Raw genomic sequence first — 18,677 nt, 5'->3', positions numbered from 1 at the left:
ATTACATTCATAGAGAAGCGACAAACCCGTATGGGCCTTACAGTACTTGGGTGGGGAGGGGACAATCAGGTTTGATTCAAAGAAAAGGACTGGTTCAACTCCTTGGATCAAGAGCCCCTCACCGGTATAAAGGCACCTCCTTGAGGAAAGGGTATTATGTCAAAAAAAAAAAAGCGTTAAAGGTGACTGATGGACGATAAGGTCCCCTCTCAAAATTTATATAGTTTTCAGTATTAAATATTTTCCCATAAAAGCTAAGGAGACAAAATAACCATTTTTAATGTAAATTAAATAATTGAAAAGAGGACTGATAAATTAATAAGCTTGTTAAAAAAATTCTTAGCATTATTTTCTTTTGTAAATTACAAATATGCTGCTGTTCCCTCCCCCAAAATTACTGTAATTCCTAAACAATTTTCGTGTCATTACGTATTCAAGACAAGTCAAGCACTATCTACACAGTATTCTTTAATTTTAACATTTTCTCTGGCGACTTTCAAAGAATTGTGTTGTGAACGTGAGCCCAAACTTGTATCCCGTTTTACATTGTTAAACACAGTCTATCAGGCTTATTTATAAAAAGAATATGCACTCTTTATTATATTCAAAGGGAAGAAGCATTAAACCTACAAGAGATCAAACAGCACCCGAGAACCAGGAGGTAATCAGGTTTGATTTGAGGAAGGTGAGGGGTAACTCCAAGTCTTTGAATCAAAAGCCCTTCTCCAGTTTTAAGGTTACACCACTGAAGGGAAAACGGAGAGGAGAGAGAGAGAGAGAGAAACTGAGTGTGTACTCACCTAGTTCTGGTTGCAGGGGTCGATTCACAGCTCCTGGCCCCGACTCTTCACTGGTCGCTGCTAGGTCACTCTTCCTGTTCCATGAGCTTTATCATACCTCTTCTTAAAGCTATGTATGGATCCTGCCTCCACTACATCACTTCTCAGACTATTCCACTTCCTGACAACTCTGTGACTGAAGAAATACTTCCTATCATCCCTGTGATTCATCGGAGTCCTCAACTTACAACTGTGATCCCTTGTTGCTGTGTCCCATTTCTGGAACATCCTGTCTCTATCCACCCTGTCGATTCTAAGTATTTTAGCTGTTATCGTATCCCCATCCCTCTGTCCTCCAAATTGGTGCTGCATACTCCAGTATAGGCCTAACATACATGGTGTACAGGGTCCTGAAAGATTCCTTATTGTGATGTTGGGATGCTGTTCCTAAGTTTGCTAGGCACCCATGTGCTGCAGCAGTTATTTGCTTTATTTGCATCTCAGGAGATGTTTCCAGTGTTATATTCACCCCAAGATCCTTTTCCTCGAGTGAGGTTTTTAGTTTCTGGCCCACTAGACTGTACTCCGTTTGTGGTCTTCTTTGCCTTTCCCCAATCTTCATGACTTTGCACTTGATGGGGTTGAACTCCAGGAGCCAGTTTCTGGACCAGGCCTGCAGCCTGTCCAGATCCCTTAGTTCTTCTTCCTCGTCCTCGTCCGACTGAGTTCTTCTCGTCAACTTCACATTATCTGCAAACAGGGACACTTCTGAGTCTATTCCTGTCATATCATATTCCTGTCATATCATTCACATATATGAGAAACAGCACCGGCCCTAGAACTAACCCCTGTGGAACCCTGCTCGTGATGCTCCCCCACTCTGATTTCTCCCCATTTATGCAAACTCTCTGTTGCCTATTTGTCAACCACACCCCTATCCAGGAAAAAAATTACTCCTATTCTGTGTGCCTTAATTTTCCTCAATAGTCTCTGATGTGGGACTCTATCAAAAGCCTTACACTGAAGAAGGTGACACACCAGACCAGACCAGATGTGGGACATGGTAAAGCATAATGGGAGGGGGACCCCTAGTTGAAGTGGGTAGGATTATTATTATATTAATGGGGCACTAAACCTGTAGCAGTCATACAGCGCCTGGAGGAATGGAAAGCATTCTGATTCAATTCAAGGAATTTAAGCAGAGGTCAAATTCCTTAGATCAAGAGTTGACCAACATCAAGCAACCTTCCTTGCCACCAGGTCTGTGGCCTGGTGGCAAAAGCTCTCACTTCACATGGTGAGGGTCTGGGTTTGATTACTGGCAAGGGTAGAAACACTGGGCATGTTTCCTTACACCAGATGTCTATGTTCACCCATCAGTAACAATGGGTACCTTGGTGTTAGTCGACTAGTGTGAGTTGCATTCTGAGACAAAACTGACCTAATTTTGCCAAATTTTGCAAAATTATGTCAGTTCTATGTAATAGTATGTCATTGATGTCAGTTAGGCCTGCATACCTTGTACATGTACTTGTAGAAATAAAGATATTATTATATTATTATTATTACAGTGGAACCTCAATTTTCGTTTGCCCTGGTTTTTGTCGAATTCAGTTGTCGACAACTTTTCTCATCAAAATTTTGTTCCAGTTTTCGTTCATCATCTCGGTTTTTGTCGAGTTGACAGTGGTCTGCAGTACCGAACGTGTCCGCCTGTGCCCACACAAAGCATCCAACACGTTCTGAGTCAGTCTGGCTTTGTTTCTCGTTGGTAGAAGATGGTAGTGATAGTGGTAGAGGGTGGTAGTGGTCGTGATAGTGGTAGAGGGTGGCAGTGGTTATGATAGTGATAGAGGGTGATAGTAGTTGTGGTAGAGGATGGTATTGATGATGGTAGAGATAACCCCTCCTCCCTCTCTCCTCCTCGCCATCTTCCATATGCTAACAAGAGTCTTCAATAAAGGTAAAAGTGATATTAAATGTTCATTTATCCATTTCATTAATCCTTTATATTTATTTCTCATTGTTTTCTGTATTTGAAAATATAGTTATTCTCAATAAAATGTATTTTTTGTTAATACTTTTGGGTGTCTGGAATGGATTAATTGGATTTACATTATTTCTTATGGGCAATATTGCTTCAGTTTTCATCAAATTCAGTGTTCATCAGACTTTCTGAAACGAATTAATGACAAAAACAGAGGTTCCACTGTATTATTATTGAGGGTTTTTATTATTAGTCATGAGGAAGGCTAAATCTGGGATTTTAGTGATCTTCCAGCACTTGGAAACTGGGAGATGATCAGGTTTGATTCAAGGAAGGGGATGGCAGCTCCAATTCCTTGAATATAGAACCCATCAGCATTTAGGCACCACATCCCTCAAAAGGGAAGTGGGTAGAAGCATCAGGCTTTCACAATGTCATCAAGCTCTAAGGCCCAGGGCATCTTGCAAATCAACAGCAGGTTACCTGAAGACGATTTCTGGGTTCATCACCCACATGGCCTCTTAATCAACCAGGCTGTTCATGCTAGCTGCACATAATCCATTATTTCATTCATAGGGGGAAAAGAGCACTGAACCTGCAAGGATTATACAATGCATGATGAATGGGAAGCAGTTAGGTTTGCTCAAAAGGAAAAACAAGTGCTCCTCCCTGATCCTCACCGGTAAAAAAGATATTGTTCCTGTTGGGTACAAAGTAGGTACTACAGCCTGGCTGATCAGGAACTGACTTGAGGAACTTATCAATTTATCTCTTGAAGATTGCTGGGGGTCTGTTGGTAAATCTTATGTGTGAAGAAAGGGTTTAGTAGAGTGCTTGTTCCGTTACATTTAATGAGTTGTCTCTTAGCATACTCCTTACACCCCTGGTTTTTATTGGGGCTATTTTGCACCCTCTGACAAATCTCGTCCTTTCACAGGGTTCTTTATATTATTATATTTATGGGAATGCACCAAAACCATAAAGGTCATACATTGCCTAAGGAATAGGAGGCAGTTATTTTTGCTCCAGGGGAAAGGTAGATCCAATTCTATGGATCAAGAGTCCTTCACCAGCATCAAGGTAATCCCTCTCTTCTTAAAGGTTAACTGGTCTTAGATACTGTGCTCATACCCTATGCTAACTGACATTCATGTAACACCAACTCACACTTTATATAATTCAGTGTAATATTTTATTATTATTATGGTGAAACTTTATACCCATTTGGGTCATATAGGGTCTGAAGCATGAAAGATAATCAAGTTTCATGAAAGGAAGGACAGGATAAAGAGCCATTCACTCTTTCTGACTCACATCAGAAATACTTTGCTTTCATCTTCGAAAATCCTTCTGTAAGCTGTAGTATGTTAAATCTGAAGGGAGTGTAAGATTATATGTGATATATTAGCTGCTTTGGTACAGGTACTTGACTGAGGCTTAACTCACCTTATTGCAGGTATCACCCGGCTGCCCATCCTGGAGGGGGAGATCTCTCACATTGAAATTCCACGGGGGCCAACACCTGTTGGTATCACCATAGTGGGTGGGGCTGACACTCCTCTGGTGAGTAACCTCTCTTGAATTTTTCCATTACGTATGCTTATTCTGAGTAAATTCCCTAGGATTATTTTATTGGTCCTTATTTTACATTTACACCTTCAGGGAAAATATTTTTCAAACAAATACAGTTTTTCAACCTTGATTTAGTTTTAATATTGTTCAACTCTCAGTGTAATATAATTTGACACTTATTGTAGGCAACTCTTATTTAAAAAAATGAGAGATATAATTACCTTTCTAGAGCACTAAGGAATTCTTGTATCAAGCTGAAAATTTAACAATGTGATGCCACCTTAATTCTGCATCATATTAATTTTTTTACATAATTATCTTGGTTGTTCTGGAGAATTTAATTTTTCATACAAATCACAAAATTAATTTGAATCAAGCCTTAATTATGTATGTTTTTAAAAACCCATGTGCTTTCACATCATTTTGCATAGAAGAAATTCCATGAGTTTTATGAAGATTTGTCTATTGATTCCTGTGATATGCACGTAAGACTAACACTTTTAACACTTTTTTTTGTTTTTTAACAAACCAGCCGTATCCCACCAAGGCAGAGTAGCCCAAAAAGAAAAACGAAAGTTTCTCTTTTCAAATTTAGTAATTTATACAGAAGGGGTTACTAGCCCCTTGCTGCCTTTAACACATGTATGTAGTATAAAAACTACAGATATCACATTCCTAGATTATGAAAATTAAGCTGGAAAATACAGAAAACTTACTTTTTTATAACATGTTAAAGTCAACATGGATAGATGCACAGAGGTATGTTGCACATACATGTGTATTTATGGTCTCTTGATTTTCTTAGTAAGTTACTTTATAAATATCTTGTGACTGGGCTGAGTTCCAGCTTCTGGGCCTCGATGATACAGATCTCCAGATCCTGGACCACTTGGAAGGATTAAATTATACCTCCTACATCTCTTGAAGGATTGAACTGCAGCTCCTATGCCTTTAAGGGTTTTGAGATACACCTACCAGGCCTCTTTGTTGGCACTGCAGTACAGGGGACGGTGACTGAAACACATACAGTTGATTCATGAAAATGTAAGATTTGTCTAAACTCATGAGTCAAACAAATCTGTACAACAAGGAAGAGCAGTCATCTTGCAAAAAGTAAAATGCAAAAAAGTTATTACAAAAAGTAATTACAAAAAAGCAGTCATTACAAAAAGCTTATTTAATTTTAATCATGAGGAAGCTCTAAACCAGTAGGGGTCATATAGCACCTGGGAGGCATTCAGGTTTGATTCAAGAAGGGGAGGGTAAGTCCCATTTCTTGGATCATGGGCCCCTCACTGACAATTACAAAACAGCAAAAGTATAAAAAAATAGTCATTACAGAAAGCAATGTCATTACTAAAAGAAGTCATTAAAAATAGTGAAAACAAAAAAATCATTACAGAAAGTAATTAAAACTAAAGTCGTAAGTGCGTCAGTTGTACATAATCCAAAATTCATTCCAAAACTAAAAGTCAGGGGTGAATTTGGGGCACTATTCAAAAGGTTCATTTCACAACACATTGCATATGCAAAATTAATTCCAGATCAAAACTTACAATTCAGTCACTGAGAGTATCCTTCTAGATTAAGTCCTCGATATAAAATTTAAAATTTGTTTCATGTCAGAATCTGAATATCAGTACTGTATTGTACTGTAAAGTAATTTTATATAATGTATGTAATTTACAGTACTTTCACTCACTATTTCATAGTGAAGAGATAAGGTGTAAACTACTGTGATTGATAATGTTGACTTAGAATAACTTTTTTCTGAGTCAGAGGAGCAGTAAAGTTCCATTAGCATCTACACTAAACTTAGGAGCATAGTCCGTAAGTTTGTCCTTGCTTCTACAGATATTACTCACTGTTTCTTACTCCCATATTCCTTACATATCCATACCACTGAGATGCTTAACACTGAGAACCAGACATTTTATTTTGGCACCACCACTTACTTTAGAAGCCATTGTTAATAGCATGTTACTTAATATGTTAATAAAGTCACATATAATACTCTAAATCCAGGGAAAATTGAAGACTGAATGACGAGTTTCCATGAGTGATCACAAACTATAAACTGGCATGGGTGTCCTGCAGCTCAGAAAACAATGGAAGCAGTCTTGAATGTCCGCTCTAGCCAGTACTGGACATACGATGGAATCATTGGCCTTGGTCTGATGCTTCAGAAGACAACTGAACACTATCGCTATAGACAAAATCTGGAATTACAATTTTTTTTTAATTTTTAACCTATGCTTCCAACATTTGTCTTCCCAGTTTTTCTGTCTGAAATTTGTTAATGAGAGGTTTTACTGTATGTCTAAAATTATTTAATCTTCAATTTTTTATGGGGTGGGCCAGGAAGCCAGGGAAAGGACTTTGTCATGTGATTGTAAGTTGCAGTGGAGGGACATCATATGACCCTCCACTGCAAAAGCAAGACAAATGCAGTAAGCATTTGTCTTGCTTTTTGATGATTTTTACCTAGCCTAAGCAGTGCTCCAAAGAAGGGAAGGATATCACCAATTAATTTAATAAAGAGTCCTTCAAAATGTAATAATGTACTCTGGATTTTTTAATAAGGCAATTGTTTATCTACAATGATTTTTTTCAAAAATATTGTCTCTCACAAATGACTATTTTCAACATACTTTTAAAAGACATTAATGCATTGTGCATCTGCAGCGCTGTGTGGTGGTGCAGGAGGTGTTTCCTGATGGGTTAGTGGCACAGGATGGCCGCCTGCAGCCTGGTGACCAGATCATTGAGGTGGATGGTGTGGACATGACATCTGCTACACACCAGGTGGTGTGTCAGGCACTCAGGCGCCCACAGTCAGTACTGCGCCTTGGTGTCTACAGAGAGAGGATTGAAGCATACCGTGCTGCATCACCTCAATCAACAAGTGCACCTCCACATCATCAGGGTAAAATATTTCTTTTGTCAAATATACTTTTGATCAGTGTTGATATACTATACCTGCTCTGAAACAGAATTAAAATTTACAATATAAAAAAGTTCTATAATTTACCACTTTACCTCTCATTACCCAATCCTATTTTGTATTTATGATGTATACAGTACTGTACTTGTGAATTGGCAAGCTGCAATTTGAAACAAATCATACTTTTAAAATTGTACCTTTCATACATTAGTTACCTTTTTATTGTGCATATAACAGTTAACTACTGAAGAAATTCTCTCTTTTTGTACATTTAAGAAATCCTACTAAATAATCTATGTTTAGTTCTTAAGTAGTCTTTTAGCATTAGGATTAGTTTGCCCAAAATGCACTACATACTAGTGGCTTTCTTTTGTGCCTAACAATATTTTATTACATGTAAACTACATTATGTGTCATGCATAAAAGAAATAAAAAATTGAATTTAAATTTAAAACCAAGCAGTGTAGTTTATTTTCATTAGAATCCTTCGGTTCCCTTTCCCAGGATGTGAGCCAAAAGTCACCTAAAATCTAATTAAATATTATTGTAGGTGAACAAGAACAGAAAACAAGAGACTTACTCATAAATCATGCCCTGCCCAGAACTGAACATGGTTCCTTTTGTTGTGAGCTGAATGCCCTACAATTGAGCCATGACACTTCAAGTGTCACTCCAGTTGGAATGAATTTTATATTAAGATGACTGAATAGCACCAATACACCATGCAAATTTTCAGTAAAATCGTTCAGCAACAAATTAGTATTGCTTTCCAGTACCTGGCCAACTTGGCATGTAATACTATCTCGCTTCATGACAAGAGACCTTAAGTCATCTACTATGTCAAATATACTTACAATCTTGAGGTACATAAAGCACAGCCATATTATTGTAAACACATCAAGTAGTATAGCCAATACATAATGATTTTTAATTCTAAAAATTGGCTATAAACTATTTATCAGGTGATTTACATTTACTGAAGAATATTTTACAGGCAAGTTATTTCTGAACAAATTCAGGCTAAAATATTTACACTAAATCTTCTTCCAACACACCGGCCGTATCCCACCGAGGCGGGGTGGCCCAAAAGGAAAAACCAAAGTTTCTCCTTTTACATTTAGTAATATATACAGGAGAAGGGGTTACTAGCCCCTTGCTCCCGGCATTTTAGTCGCCTCTTACAACACGCATGGCTTATGGAGGAAGAATTCTGTTCCACTTCCCCATGGAGGTAAGAAGAAATAAACATGAACAAGAACTAAAAAGAAAATAGAAGAAAACCCAGAGGGGTGTGTATATATATGCTTGTACATGTATGTGTAGTGTGACCTAAGTGTAAGTAGAAGTAGCAAGACGCACCTGAAATCTTGCATGTGTATGAGACAGAAAAAAAAAAGACACCAGCAATCCTACCATCGTGTAAAACAATTACAGGCTTCCATTTTAAACTCACTTGGCAGGATGGTAGTACCTCCCTGGGCGGTTGCTGTCTACCAACCTACTACCTAGGATTTACACTAAATATGAACAATAAATTATAAAATTATGAGAAGCAATAACATTCTTTGTAATACAGATAGAGTACTGCAATACATATTATATTTTTCTTAATGTTACTACAGTATTAGCCATATGAATATTATTCAAATAACCTGAATATAGGTAAATGAAACCTGTGATGACACTTCAGTCCAACTTGGACCGTTAACTAGTCACACATGAGTAGTTAACCAAAATGTCCATATGAATATTGTGCTCTGAGAGCACTAGAAATCAGCCTGTGCATGTGTTACTTTCAAGCCAATTTATGTAAATTATAATGAAAGGGTATAATATTTTAATTACAGTGAAAAATTGTCAAAACCTAGAATGCTCAGCAGATTGGCTGGTAACTTATAGTGTGAATGATCACCTTAATTATTGCAGAATGCTAATATACATAATTATTTTCAGGTGAAATGGTAGCAGTAACTTTGTGCAAGGAAACTAGCCGTCAGTTGGGTCTGAAGTTGGGAGGGCGACGCACTGAGCCTGGTATTTTCGTCATGGAAGTGCTTGAGGGTTCTGTGGCTGCACAGGACGGTCACCTTCACCCACACGATCGCATTTTGGCCATCAATGGTGCTGATGTGCGTTATGCCCGCCTTGACCATGCCTCTCGCCTCATACAACAGAGCCACACACATGTAAGCCTTGTGGTAAGCCGTGGGCCTGCTGTTGCCTTCGTGTCTGGTTCTGACTCGACCGCACACTCTCCTGAATACACAAGTTTCCCTTCACATCCATGGCGCAACAGCTCAGCAACTGAAAATGAATTTCAGGGTTCTGCAGACCACAGAAGTGCAAGTGACAGTGGCTGTGGTGCAATGGAATATGGACGATCTGCTTCTTGTGATTCTTTGAGTGACCACAGTCTTGTGTCATCCATGATGTCTTCACCCAGCACCCATTTGCCTTCAGAGACTGGTGGTGGAGTTGGGTCTCCCTCAAGGGGTGGCTCACCTACTACTTCCTCTCCTGGGTATTGCACATCTGACACTGATGACAATGAATCAAGTCATCATCATCATCATCATCATCACCACCACCACCACCAACCTTCAACCCACCACCATCAACACTCAACATCTATTAATCCTCAACACTACCATCACCACTTGCCAATCAATCCTACTCATGAGCCGGGCCTCTTCGAGCAGCACTCATCATCATCAGAGCACAACTTACACCATGACACCACTTCATTACATGCAACTCCACGAGGTGCTCGCTCTCCTGAAGATTCTCTTGATATCATGGCAGGACTCAAACGTTTAATGCACACAGAAAACCATCAACTCCAGCAGAAAAATGTCACCATTAAAAAGGTAAGTATGAACTACTATGTAGTTATGACAAATGCTCTTAAACACTACTGTAATTCTGTGTAGAATCATATCCAGTGCTGAAACCATTCTAAAAAACGTATACCTAAAAAAACTGTTCTAAAAAAACATTTTCTTATAAGTACTGCTACAGTTTTAACACATTAGACAATTAATAAGGTGGCACTGCCAGGCATTGAGGGGTGAGTTAGAACTTCAATATATATACAGTGGACCCCCGGTTAACGATATTTTTTCACTCCAGAAGTATGTTCAGGTGCCAGTACTGACCGAATTTGTTCCCATAAGGAATATTATGAAGTAGATTAGTCCATTTCACAGCCCCAAACATACACGTACAAACGCACTTACATAAATACACTTACATAATTGGTCGCATTCGGAGGTGATCGTTATGCGGGGGTCCACTGTATATTAAAAATATATAAATAATGTCCTGTGACCTGGTGGGTGTCCCGTGGCCTGGTAGGCAAAGCTTTCACTTCACATGCTGAGTGTCCGTGGTTCGATTCCCAGCAAGAGTGAAAATGTTCTGCTTGTTTCCTTACACCTGTTGTCCTATTCACCTAGCAAGCAAGTAGATGCCTGGGTGTCAGTCGATTGGTATGGATAGCATCCTGGGGGACAAGATTGAGGACCCCAATGGAAATAAGACAGACACGCTCTGGTACTCTGGTTTGTCCCTTAGACACACTTTCTCCTGCAGGATCCGGTTTCGGGCTGACTCTGCCTTAAAAATCACTTTGACTGGATGCTTTTTTCCTCTCGCAAACCACCCAGTTCTCCGAAAATTTGTCAGCTGGGTCATGTCGTCCTCTTCTATTGCTTTCATGATGCTTTTTTTTCCTCAGTTTTTTTTTCCTTCATGTGTGTGTGTCTATATATATGTATATGCTGAATCACCTTTCCAGAGTGTGAGGGAGAGCCTAGGCATGAGAATCGGTGGTGGTGTTAACAGTAATGAGGGCGACACACCCATCTACATTGCCAACATTAACCCCCAGGGACCTGTTGGCAGGTGCCGCAACATCAAGGTATGTGAAGCTTCAGGTTCTGGATAATGCTATCAGGGCTTAGCTTCGAGAGCTAAAAATCCACTATGGATTTGAGAGATAATAGAAGAATGAAAATGGCCATATATTTGACTTTATAGCTCTTTATACTCAACCTTGTCATTGTCAAGAGCTTATTACATATCCAAAGTTGATATATGACATTACAAGAATTTATTTGCATTTGCTTTTTCTATAGCTTGCAACATATAAGTATTTCAAAAGTATAAAAGTTTAGTATTTGTTTATGTTTGCAAATGATGCAAAGGTCTTAATGCAAAATAAGCAATGAAAATGACTAAATCCTTACAAGAAAAACTGGATAATAAGTAAAACTGGAATGACAGACTGATGGTGGAATTACATGTTGGTAAGTACCATGTCATGGAAATGGGTGAAAGCAACTACAGGCTATTTGAAGAATACATATGAAAAAGTGTCAGAGAGGAATTTATTAGTGACAAAAAATTTTTACCAGAAGACCACATAAATAATTACATACTTCTATCCTATAATGTATTTGCAAATTTTAATTATGAAACCCCTGTCAGATATATGGATGGAGAAAGGCTAAAATAAAAAAAAAATGATCACAACGTATGTATGGCTAAAATTTTAACAAGTATTATAAGGTGAAGTCTACTACTAAAAATATGGGAAAAATAAAATCCCAAACTGAACTGCAAAATGGCTCCCAAAGCAATGAAATGAGTTACCATGAAAGACTGAAAACACTAAAAATTTCCTTTTTGGCCGATGTGTCATAAAAAATATGAATGAAATAGGGAAAGCTTACGTCTTAGTGTCATCAACAGGGGTGAAAAAATGAAATTGTTATAATCATAACCATAATTTTTAAAGGGATGAACTGGTAAGCCAGCAAAAGGCCTCAGTCATATGACCAAAAAGCTCCAAATGTGGGTCATCATATGACTAAGACCCACATCAGGAAACACTTGTCCTGTTTCCTGACAAATCTTACCTAACTTAACCTAACCGGGAGAACACAAAATGATAGTCTTAAACTAAGAAAACATACTACCGTGCAAAAGTTTTCTTACACAGAGTGATAGAAGAATGGGATGAGACACAAGAAAAGTACTGTATTAAGTGCTACAAGGATTCCAGTGAAAATAAGTCACAAACTTTATTGAGGTATCTTAGGAAATATACACATACAATTGTAAAAATCTTAACTTGTGTAATATACCTGAATAAACTTACAAGAAATTTAAAAAAAAAAAAGTTGTATGACTAATTAAATTCTGAAGACTGGATGCCACATGCATAACCCAGCTCCTGTGGATAATAAAGAATAAATTGTTAACCCAGCAGCTAACTGCAAATAAGTACGTAATTACTAAATTCTCATCATTCTTTGTGAGGAAAAGGTATCAAGTAAATTCATGGAATTAATCTCCAATGCAAAGTAGACTTTTATGCCCAAAATGTGCTAAACTCAAAAAAAAATTAGCATTTTTCTAAAGACAGTGTGTTGTCATACACCACATGAAATCAAATAAAAAGAAGTCCTTTAAAAGATAGTGGTGTACATATAAATGACATAACTTTCATATGCATGTACCGTACTAAAAATGGTTAGAACACTTATAAAATGAATACAGAAACATAATTTTTTACACTGAATAATTAGTACAAGTGTTGAAAGAGATGTTAAGACTTTCAAAAGGTAGTACTCTAAATATAAATTAAATTAAACTGTCTAAACCCAGATCTTTGTCCACGTGCGTAGCACTCTGACCTTTATTTTTCTCCATTTGCAAGCATGTAAAAGAAACATACAGTGGACCCCCGCATAACGATATTAATCCGTTCCTGAGAGCTCATTGTTATGCGAAATTATCGTTATGCGAATAAATTTTCCCCATAAGAAATAATGGAAATCAAATTAATCCGTGCAAGACACCCCAAAGTATGAAAAAAATAATTTTACCACATGAAATATTAATTTTAATACACACAAACTGAAAAAGGCATGCACAGTTACATGACACTTACCTTTATTGAAGATCTGGTGATGATTGATGGGATGGGAGGAGGAGAGTGTCTTAGTGTTTAGAAGGGGAATCCCCTTCCATTAAGACTTGAGGTGTCAAGTCCTTTTCTGGGGTTACTTCCCTTCTTCTTTTAATGCCACTAGGACCAGCTTCAGAGTCACTGGACTTCTGTCGCACAACCTATCTGTCCATAGTGGCCTGTACCTCTCGTTCCTTTATGACTTTCCTAAAGTGTTTCACAACAGTGTCAGTGTAATAGTCACCAGCACGGCTTGCAATAGCTGTGTTAGGGTGATTGTCATCAAAAAAGGTTTGCACTTTAAGCCACATTCCACACATTTCCTTAATCTTTGAAGTAGGCAACTTCTTCAATTTCTCTCTCCCCTCCTCCAAAGCAGTTTCCTCAGGTCTGGCCTCTTGCTGTTGAAGTTGATCTAGCAGCTCATCAGTGGTTAGTTATTCATTGTCCTCCTCAACCAACTCTTCCACATCATCCCCACTAACCTCCAACCCCAAGGACTTTCCCAATGCCACAATGGATTCCTCAACTGGCATAGGATTCCCAAGGTTAGCCTCAAACCCTTCAAAATCCCTTTGGTCTACACATTCTGGCCACAGTTTCTTCCAAGCAGAGTTCAAGGTCCTCTTAGTCACTCCCTCCCAAGCCTTACCTATAAGGTTTACACAATTGAGGATATTAAAGTGATCTCTCCAAAACTCTCTTAGAGTCAATTGAGTTTCTGAGGTCACTACAAAGCACCTTTCAAACAGAGCTTTTGTGTACAGTTTTTTGAAGTTTGCAATAACCTGCTGGTCCATGGGCTGCAGGAGAGGAGTGGTATTAGGAGGCAAAAACTTCACCTTAATGAAGCTCATGTCCCCATAAAGTCGCTCTGCCACGTCTGTAGGATGACCAGGGGCATTGTCTAACACCAGGAGGCACTTAAGGTCTAATTTCTTTTCAGTTAGGTAATCTTTCACATTGGGGGCAAATGCTTGGTGTAACCAGTCATAGAAAAAGTCCCTCGTGACCCATGCCTTACTGTTTGCCCTCCACAGCACACACAAATTAGCCTTGAGGATATTCTTTTGCCTGAACGCTCTGGGAGTTTCTGAGTGATACACTAATAAAGGCTTCACTTTGCAATCACCACTAGCATTGGAACACATCAACAGAGTAAGCCTGTCTTTCATAGGCTTATGTCCTGGGAGTGCCTTTTCCTCCTGAGTAATGTAGGTCCTGCTTGGCATTTTCTTTCAAAACAGGCCTGTTTCATCACAATTAAACACTTGTTCAGGTTTCAGTCCTTCACTGTCTATGTACTCCTTGAATTCCTGCACATATTTTTCAGCTGCTTTGTGGTCCGAACTGGCAGCCTCACCATGCCTTATCACACTATGTATGCCACTACGCTTCTTAAATCTCTCAAACCAACCTTTACTGGCCTTAAATTCACTCACATCATCACTAGTTGCAGGCATTTTTTTAATTAAATCCTCATGCAACTTCCTAACCTTTTCACTTATGATCACTTGAGAGATGCTATCTCCTGCTATCTGTTTTTCATTTATCCATACCAATAAGAGTCTCTCAACATCTTCCATCACTTGCGATCTCTGCTTCGAAAACACAGTTGAACCTTTGGCAAGAACAGCTTCCTTGATTGCCGTTTTGTTGGACACAATAGTAGCGATGGTTGATTGGGGTTTACTATACAACCTGGCCAGCTCGGAGACACGCACTCCACTTTCATACTTAGCAATGATCTCTTTCTTCATCTCTATAGTAATTCTCACCCTTATTCCTGTAGGGTTGGCACTAGAAGCTTTCTTGGGGCCCATGGTCACTTATTTTGCAGATAAAATCACCAAAAACACTGTAATAATACGAAATGTTCCGATTGTATGCTTGGATGTTACCGCGGAGGCTGGCTGGTAAATAATGCCACCGGCGGAACATGTGAGGCTGGCTCAGGCCGCACATTAGACGCGTCTCGGACGAATAGCGCTGAGCGGGCTTTTTAGCAGTATGCGAGGCAAAATCTTAGCGATAAAATGTATCGGTATGCGGATTTAACATTATGTGATGCCAACGGTATGCAGGGGTCCACTGTATATCTATGTTCGGAGCGCTACGCACATCTACGTAGATCTACATTTGGACAGTTTAAGGGTTAATTCACAGAGGCACAGTTGGAATAATGTTTTTAATATAAACAATACAATAAAACTTGAGAGAAATTTAATACAGTACTCTTGATCAAAAGTGAGAAGGGTGTGTATTCAGGAAAATTTACGCACAAGCACTTGTTTAATAAAACAAAAACAATACCTACTCTATCACCTTAATACTTAGTTGAACAAACAACTTAGAGTTAACAAATAGAGCATGATACTTAACATACACATTTATTTAATGAAGTAATAGGAAACAAGTTCTAAAGAGTCCAATGTGGCAGATGCAGTTCTTGTGGCAGATGCAGTTCATTGTAGAGAAATGTAAGGTTCTGAAGCTCGGGAATGTCTACAACCCTAGGACTTATAAGCTAAATAATGTAGAACTTAGCCATACAGATTGCGAAAAGGACTTGGGGGTTTTGATAAGCAGCAACCTTAAACCAAGACAGCAATGCCTAAGCATACTTAATAAGGCAAACAGATTACTGGGATTTATATCAAGAAGTGTAAGCAGCAGAAGTTCAGCAGTTATATTACAGCTTTATACATCATTAGTAAGGCCTCACCTAGATTATGCAGCTCAGTTCTGGTCTCCATATTATAGAATGGACATAAATTTGTTAGAAAACATTCAGTGTAGAATGACTAAATTAATACATAGCATTAGAAATCTTCCTTATGAAGAAAGATTGAAGACCCTTAAATTACGTTCACTTGTTAGACGAAGAATGAGAGGAGACATGATCAAAGTGTATAAGTGGAAGATGGGTATTAATAAAGGGGATATTAATAAGGTCTTGAGGATCTCTCTCCAAGAGAGAACCCACAGTAATGGATTTAAATTAGATAAGTTTAGATTTAGAAAGGACATAGGAAAGTATTGGTTTGGAAATAGGGTAGTAGATGAGTGGAACAGTCTACCTAGTTGGGTTATTGAGGCTAGGACTTTGGGTAGTTTCAAATTTAGGTTGGATAAATACATGAGTGAGAGGGGTTGGATTTGAGTGGGACTTGCATATGAGTAGATAGAGTTATCAGAGCTTATTTCTTGGGTAGCATTGAAAATTGGGTTGGGCAAATGTTTTGTTAGTGGGATGGATTGTAAAGGACCTGCCTAGTATGGGCCAACAGGCCTGCTGCAGTGTTCCTCCTTTCTTATGTTCTTAAAGGTGGTGACCCTACAGATGTAAACAACTATAGGCCAATATCAAACTTACCATTGCTATCCAAAATCTTTGAGAAACTCATGCACAGGAGACTATATTCATTTATAATGGCACAAAACATACTCAACCCCTGCCAATTTGGATTCAGGAAAAATAAAACCACTAATGATGCAATTGTAAAAATGCTAGATCTGCTTTACACAGCATTGAAAAATAAGGAATATTCACTAGGAATTTTTATTGACCTAAGAAAAGCTTTTGACACAGTAGACCACGGCATCTTACTCCACAAACTTGACCATTATGGTATAAGAGGCCATGTGCTTGCGTATTTCAAATCCTACCTTACTAATAGGTATCAGTATGTCACCATTAAAGACACAGTATCATCAACACGGCCACTTGATACTGGAGTTCCGCAGGGAAGTGTCCTTGGTTCCCTGCTCTTCCTCATTTACATCAATGATCTTCCAAATGTATCCCAACACCTGAAACCCATTCTCTTTGCTGACGACACGACTTATGTCATCTCTCACCCTAATATTGCCACCCTCAACGCTGCTCAAAATATTGACTTGGATGACAGCGAATAAACTTACATTTAACACTAATGTTTGGTAGCAGAGCAGGTGTTGCGCAACTTAACATTAAGATTGACAACACTCTAATTGCCAGACATAATGAGGGCAAATTCCTAGGCCTATACCTCGACAACAACCTGAATTTCAGCACCCATATCCAACACATAACAAAAAAAGTATCCAAAACGGTTGGGATCCTCTCCAAGATATGCTACTACATGTCGTAAAATGCCTTTCTCACACATTCACTTATTTATCCATACCTCACCTATGCTATTTGTGCTTAGGGATCAACTGCAGCAACACACCTAAAGCCAATAATAACCCAACAAAAAGCCACAGTAAGAATAATCACTAAATCCCATCCCTGGCAACACCCCCCCCCCCACTCTTCATAGATCTAAACTTACTCCCTGTTCAGAACATCCACACTTACTACTGTGCAATCTACATCTACAGTGCCAAGTGGGTTTTCGATAAAACGTGGATGGGGTAAGAATACTCACATAGGCTGGTAGTACGTATAATATAACGATAAGTATGGGAAGCGCCAACAGCCGACCTGCCTCTCTCTGCTCCCTATCTTCGTCTGACTCTCAAGTGCCTACGGGTGAGGGGTGTTTGAAATCCTGCTATGGTCAGCAGCAATATGAATAATCAGTCAGTGATTCACGCAGACGGTTGGTAGTGAGTCATCTACTGGTACACTGGTTACTGGTAGCTGGTTACTAGGAACTGGTACTACTACTGAGAGCTCGGTGACGCTAATGTATGTCATCCCGACATACAACTAATACAAACTAGAGACGGCAGGTGTACGGCTTGGGCTGATTCTATACAATGTCAAAGTACACAACAATTGAACATTATAACATACACATACACAGGGATGTGTAATGTCACCATGGTTGTTTAATATATTTATAGATGGGGTTGTAAAAGAAGTAAATGCTAGGGTGTTCGGGAGAGGGGTGGGATTAAATTATGGGGAATCAAATTCAAAATGGGAATTGACACAGTTACTTTTTGCTGATGATACTGTGCTTATGGGAGATTCTAAAGAAAAATTACAAAGGTTAGTGGATGAGTTTGAGAATGTGTGTAAAGGTAGAAAGTTGAAAGTGAACATAGAAAAGAGTAAGGTGATGAGGGTATCAAATGATTTAGATAAAGAAAAATTGGATATCAAATTGGGGAAGAGGAGTATGGAAGAAGTGAATGTTTTCAGATACTTGGGAGTTGACGTGTCGGCGGATGGATTTATGAAGGATGAGGTTAATCATAGAATTGATGAGGGAAAAAAGGTGAGTGGTGCGTTGAGGTATATGTGGAGTCAAAAAACGTTATCAATGGAGGCAAAGAAGGGAATGTATGAAAGTATAGTAGTACCAACACTCTTATATGGATGTGAAGCTTGGGTGGTAAATGCAGCAGCGAGGAGACGGTTGGAGGCAGTGGAGATGTCCTGTCTAAGGGCAATGTGTGGTGTAAATATTATGCAGAAAATTCGGAGTG

The 18,677-nt window shown here is 38.8% G+C and overlaps 1 protein-coding gene across 1 annotated transcript in view; it reads left to right on the top strand.

The window, feature by feature from the left end:
- Nucleotides 1-18,677, top strand: part of LOC128693294 (ligand of Numb protein X 2) — a 172,883-nt gene that overhangs the window by 132,642 nt on the left and 21,564 nt on the right. The window contains exons 2-5 of the mRNA XM_053782898.2: nucleotides 4,223-4,329; nucleotides 7,024-7,264; nucleotides 9,236-10,149; nucleotides 11,079-11,201. Of these exons, the coding sequence (XP_053638873.2) occupies nucleotides 4,223-4,329; nucleotides 7,024-7,264; nucleotides 9,236-10,149; nucleotides 11,079-11,201 (1,385 nt within the window). The remainder of the gene's footprint in view (nucleotides 1-4,222; nucleotides 4,330-7,023; nucleotides 7,265-9,235; nucleotides 10,150-11,078; nucleotides 11,202-18,677) is intronic.

Source organism: Cherax quadricarinatus, chromosome 28, assembly GCF_038502225.1.
Source record: "Cherax quadricarinatus isolate ZL_2023a chromosome 28, ASM3850222v1, whole genome shotgun sequence".
In the NCBI taxonomy this organism is placed as follows: domain Eukaryota; kingdom Metazoa; phylum Arthropoda; class Malacostraca; order Decapoda; family Parastacidae; genus Cherax; species Cherax quadricarinatus.
The sequence above is the reverse complement of the archived record's forward strand: the minus strand, read 5'-3'. Positions and strand labels throughout refer to the sequence as shown.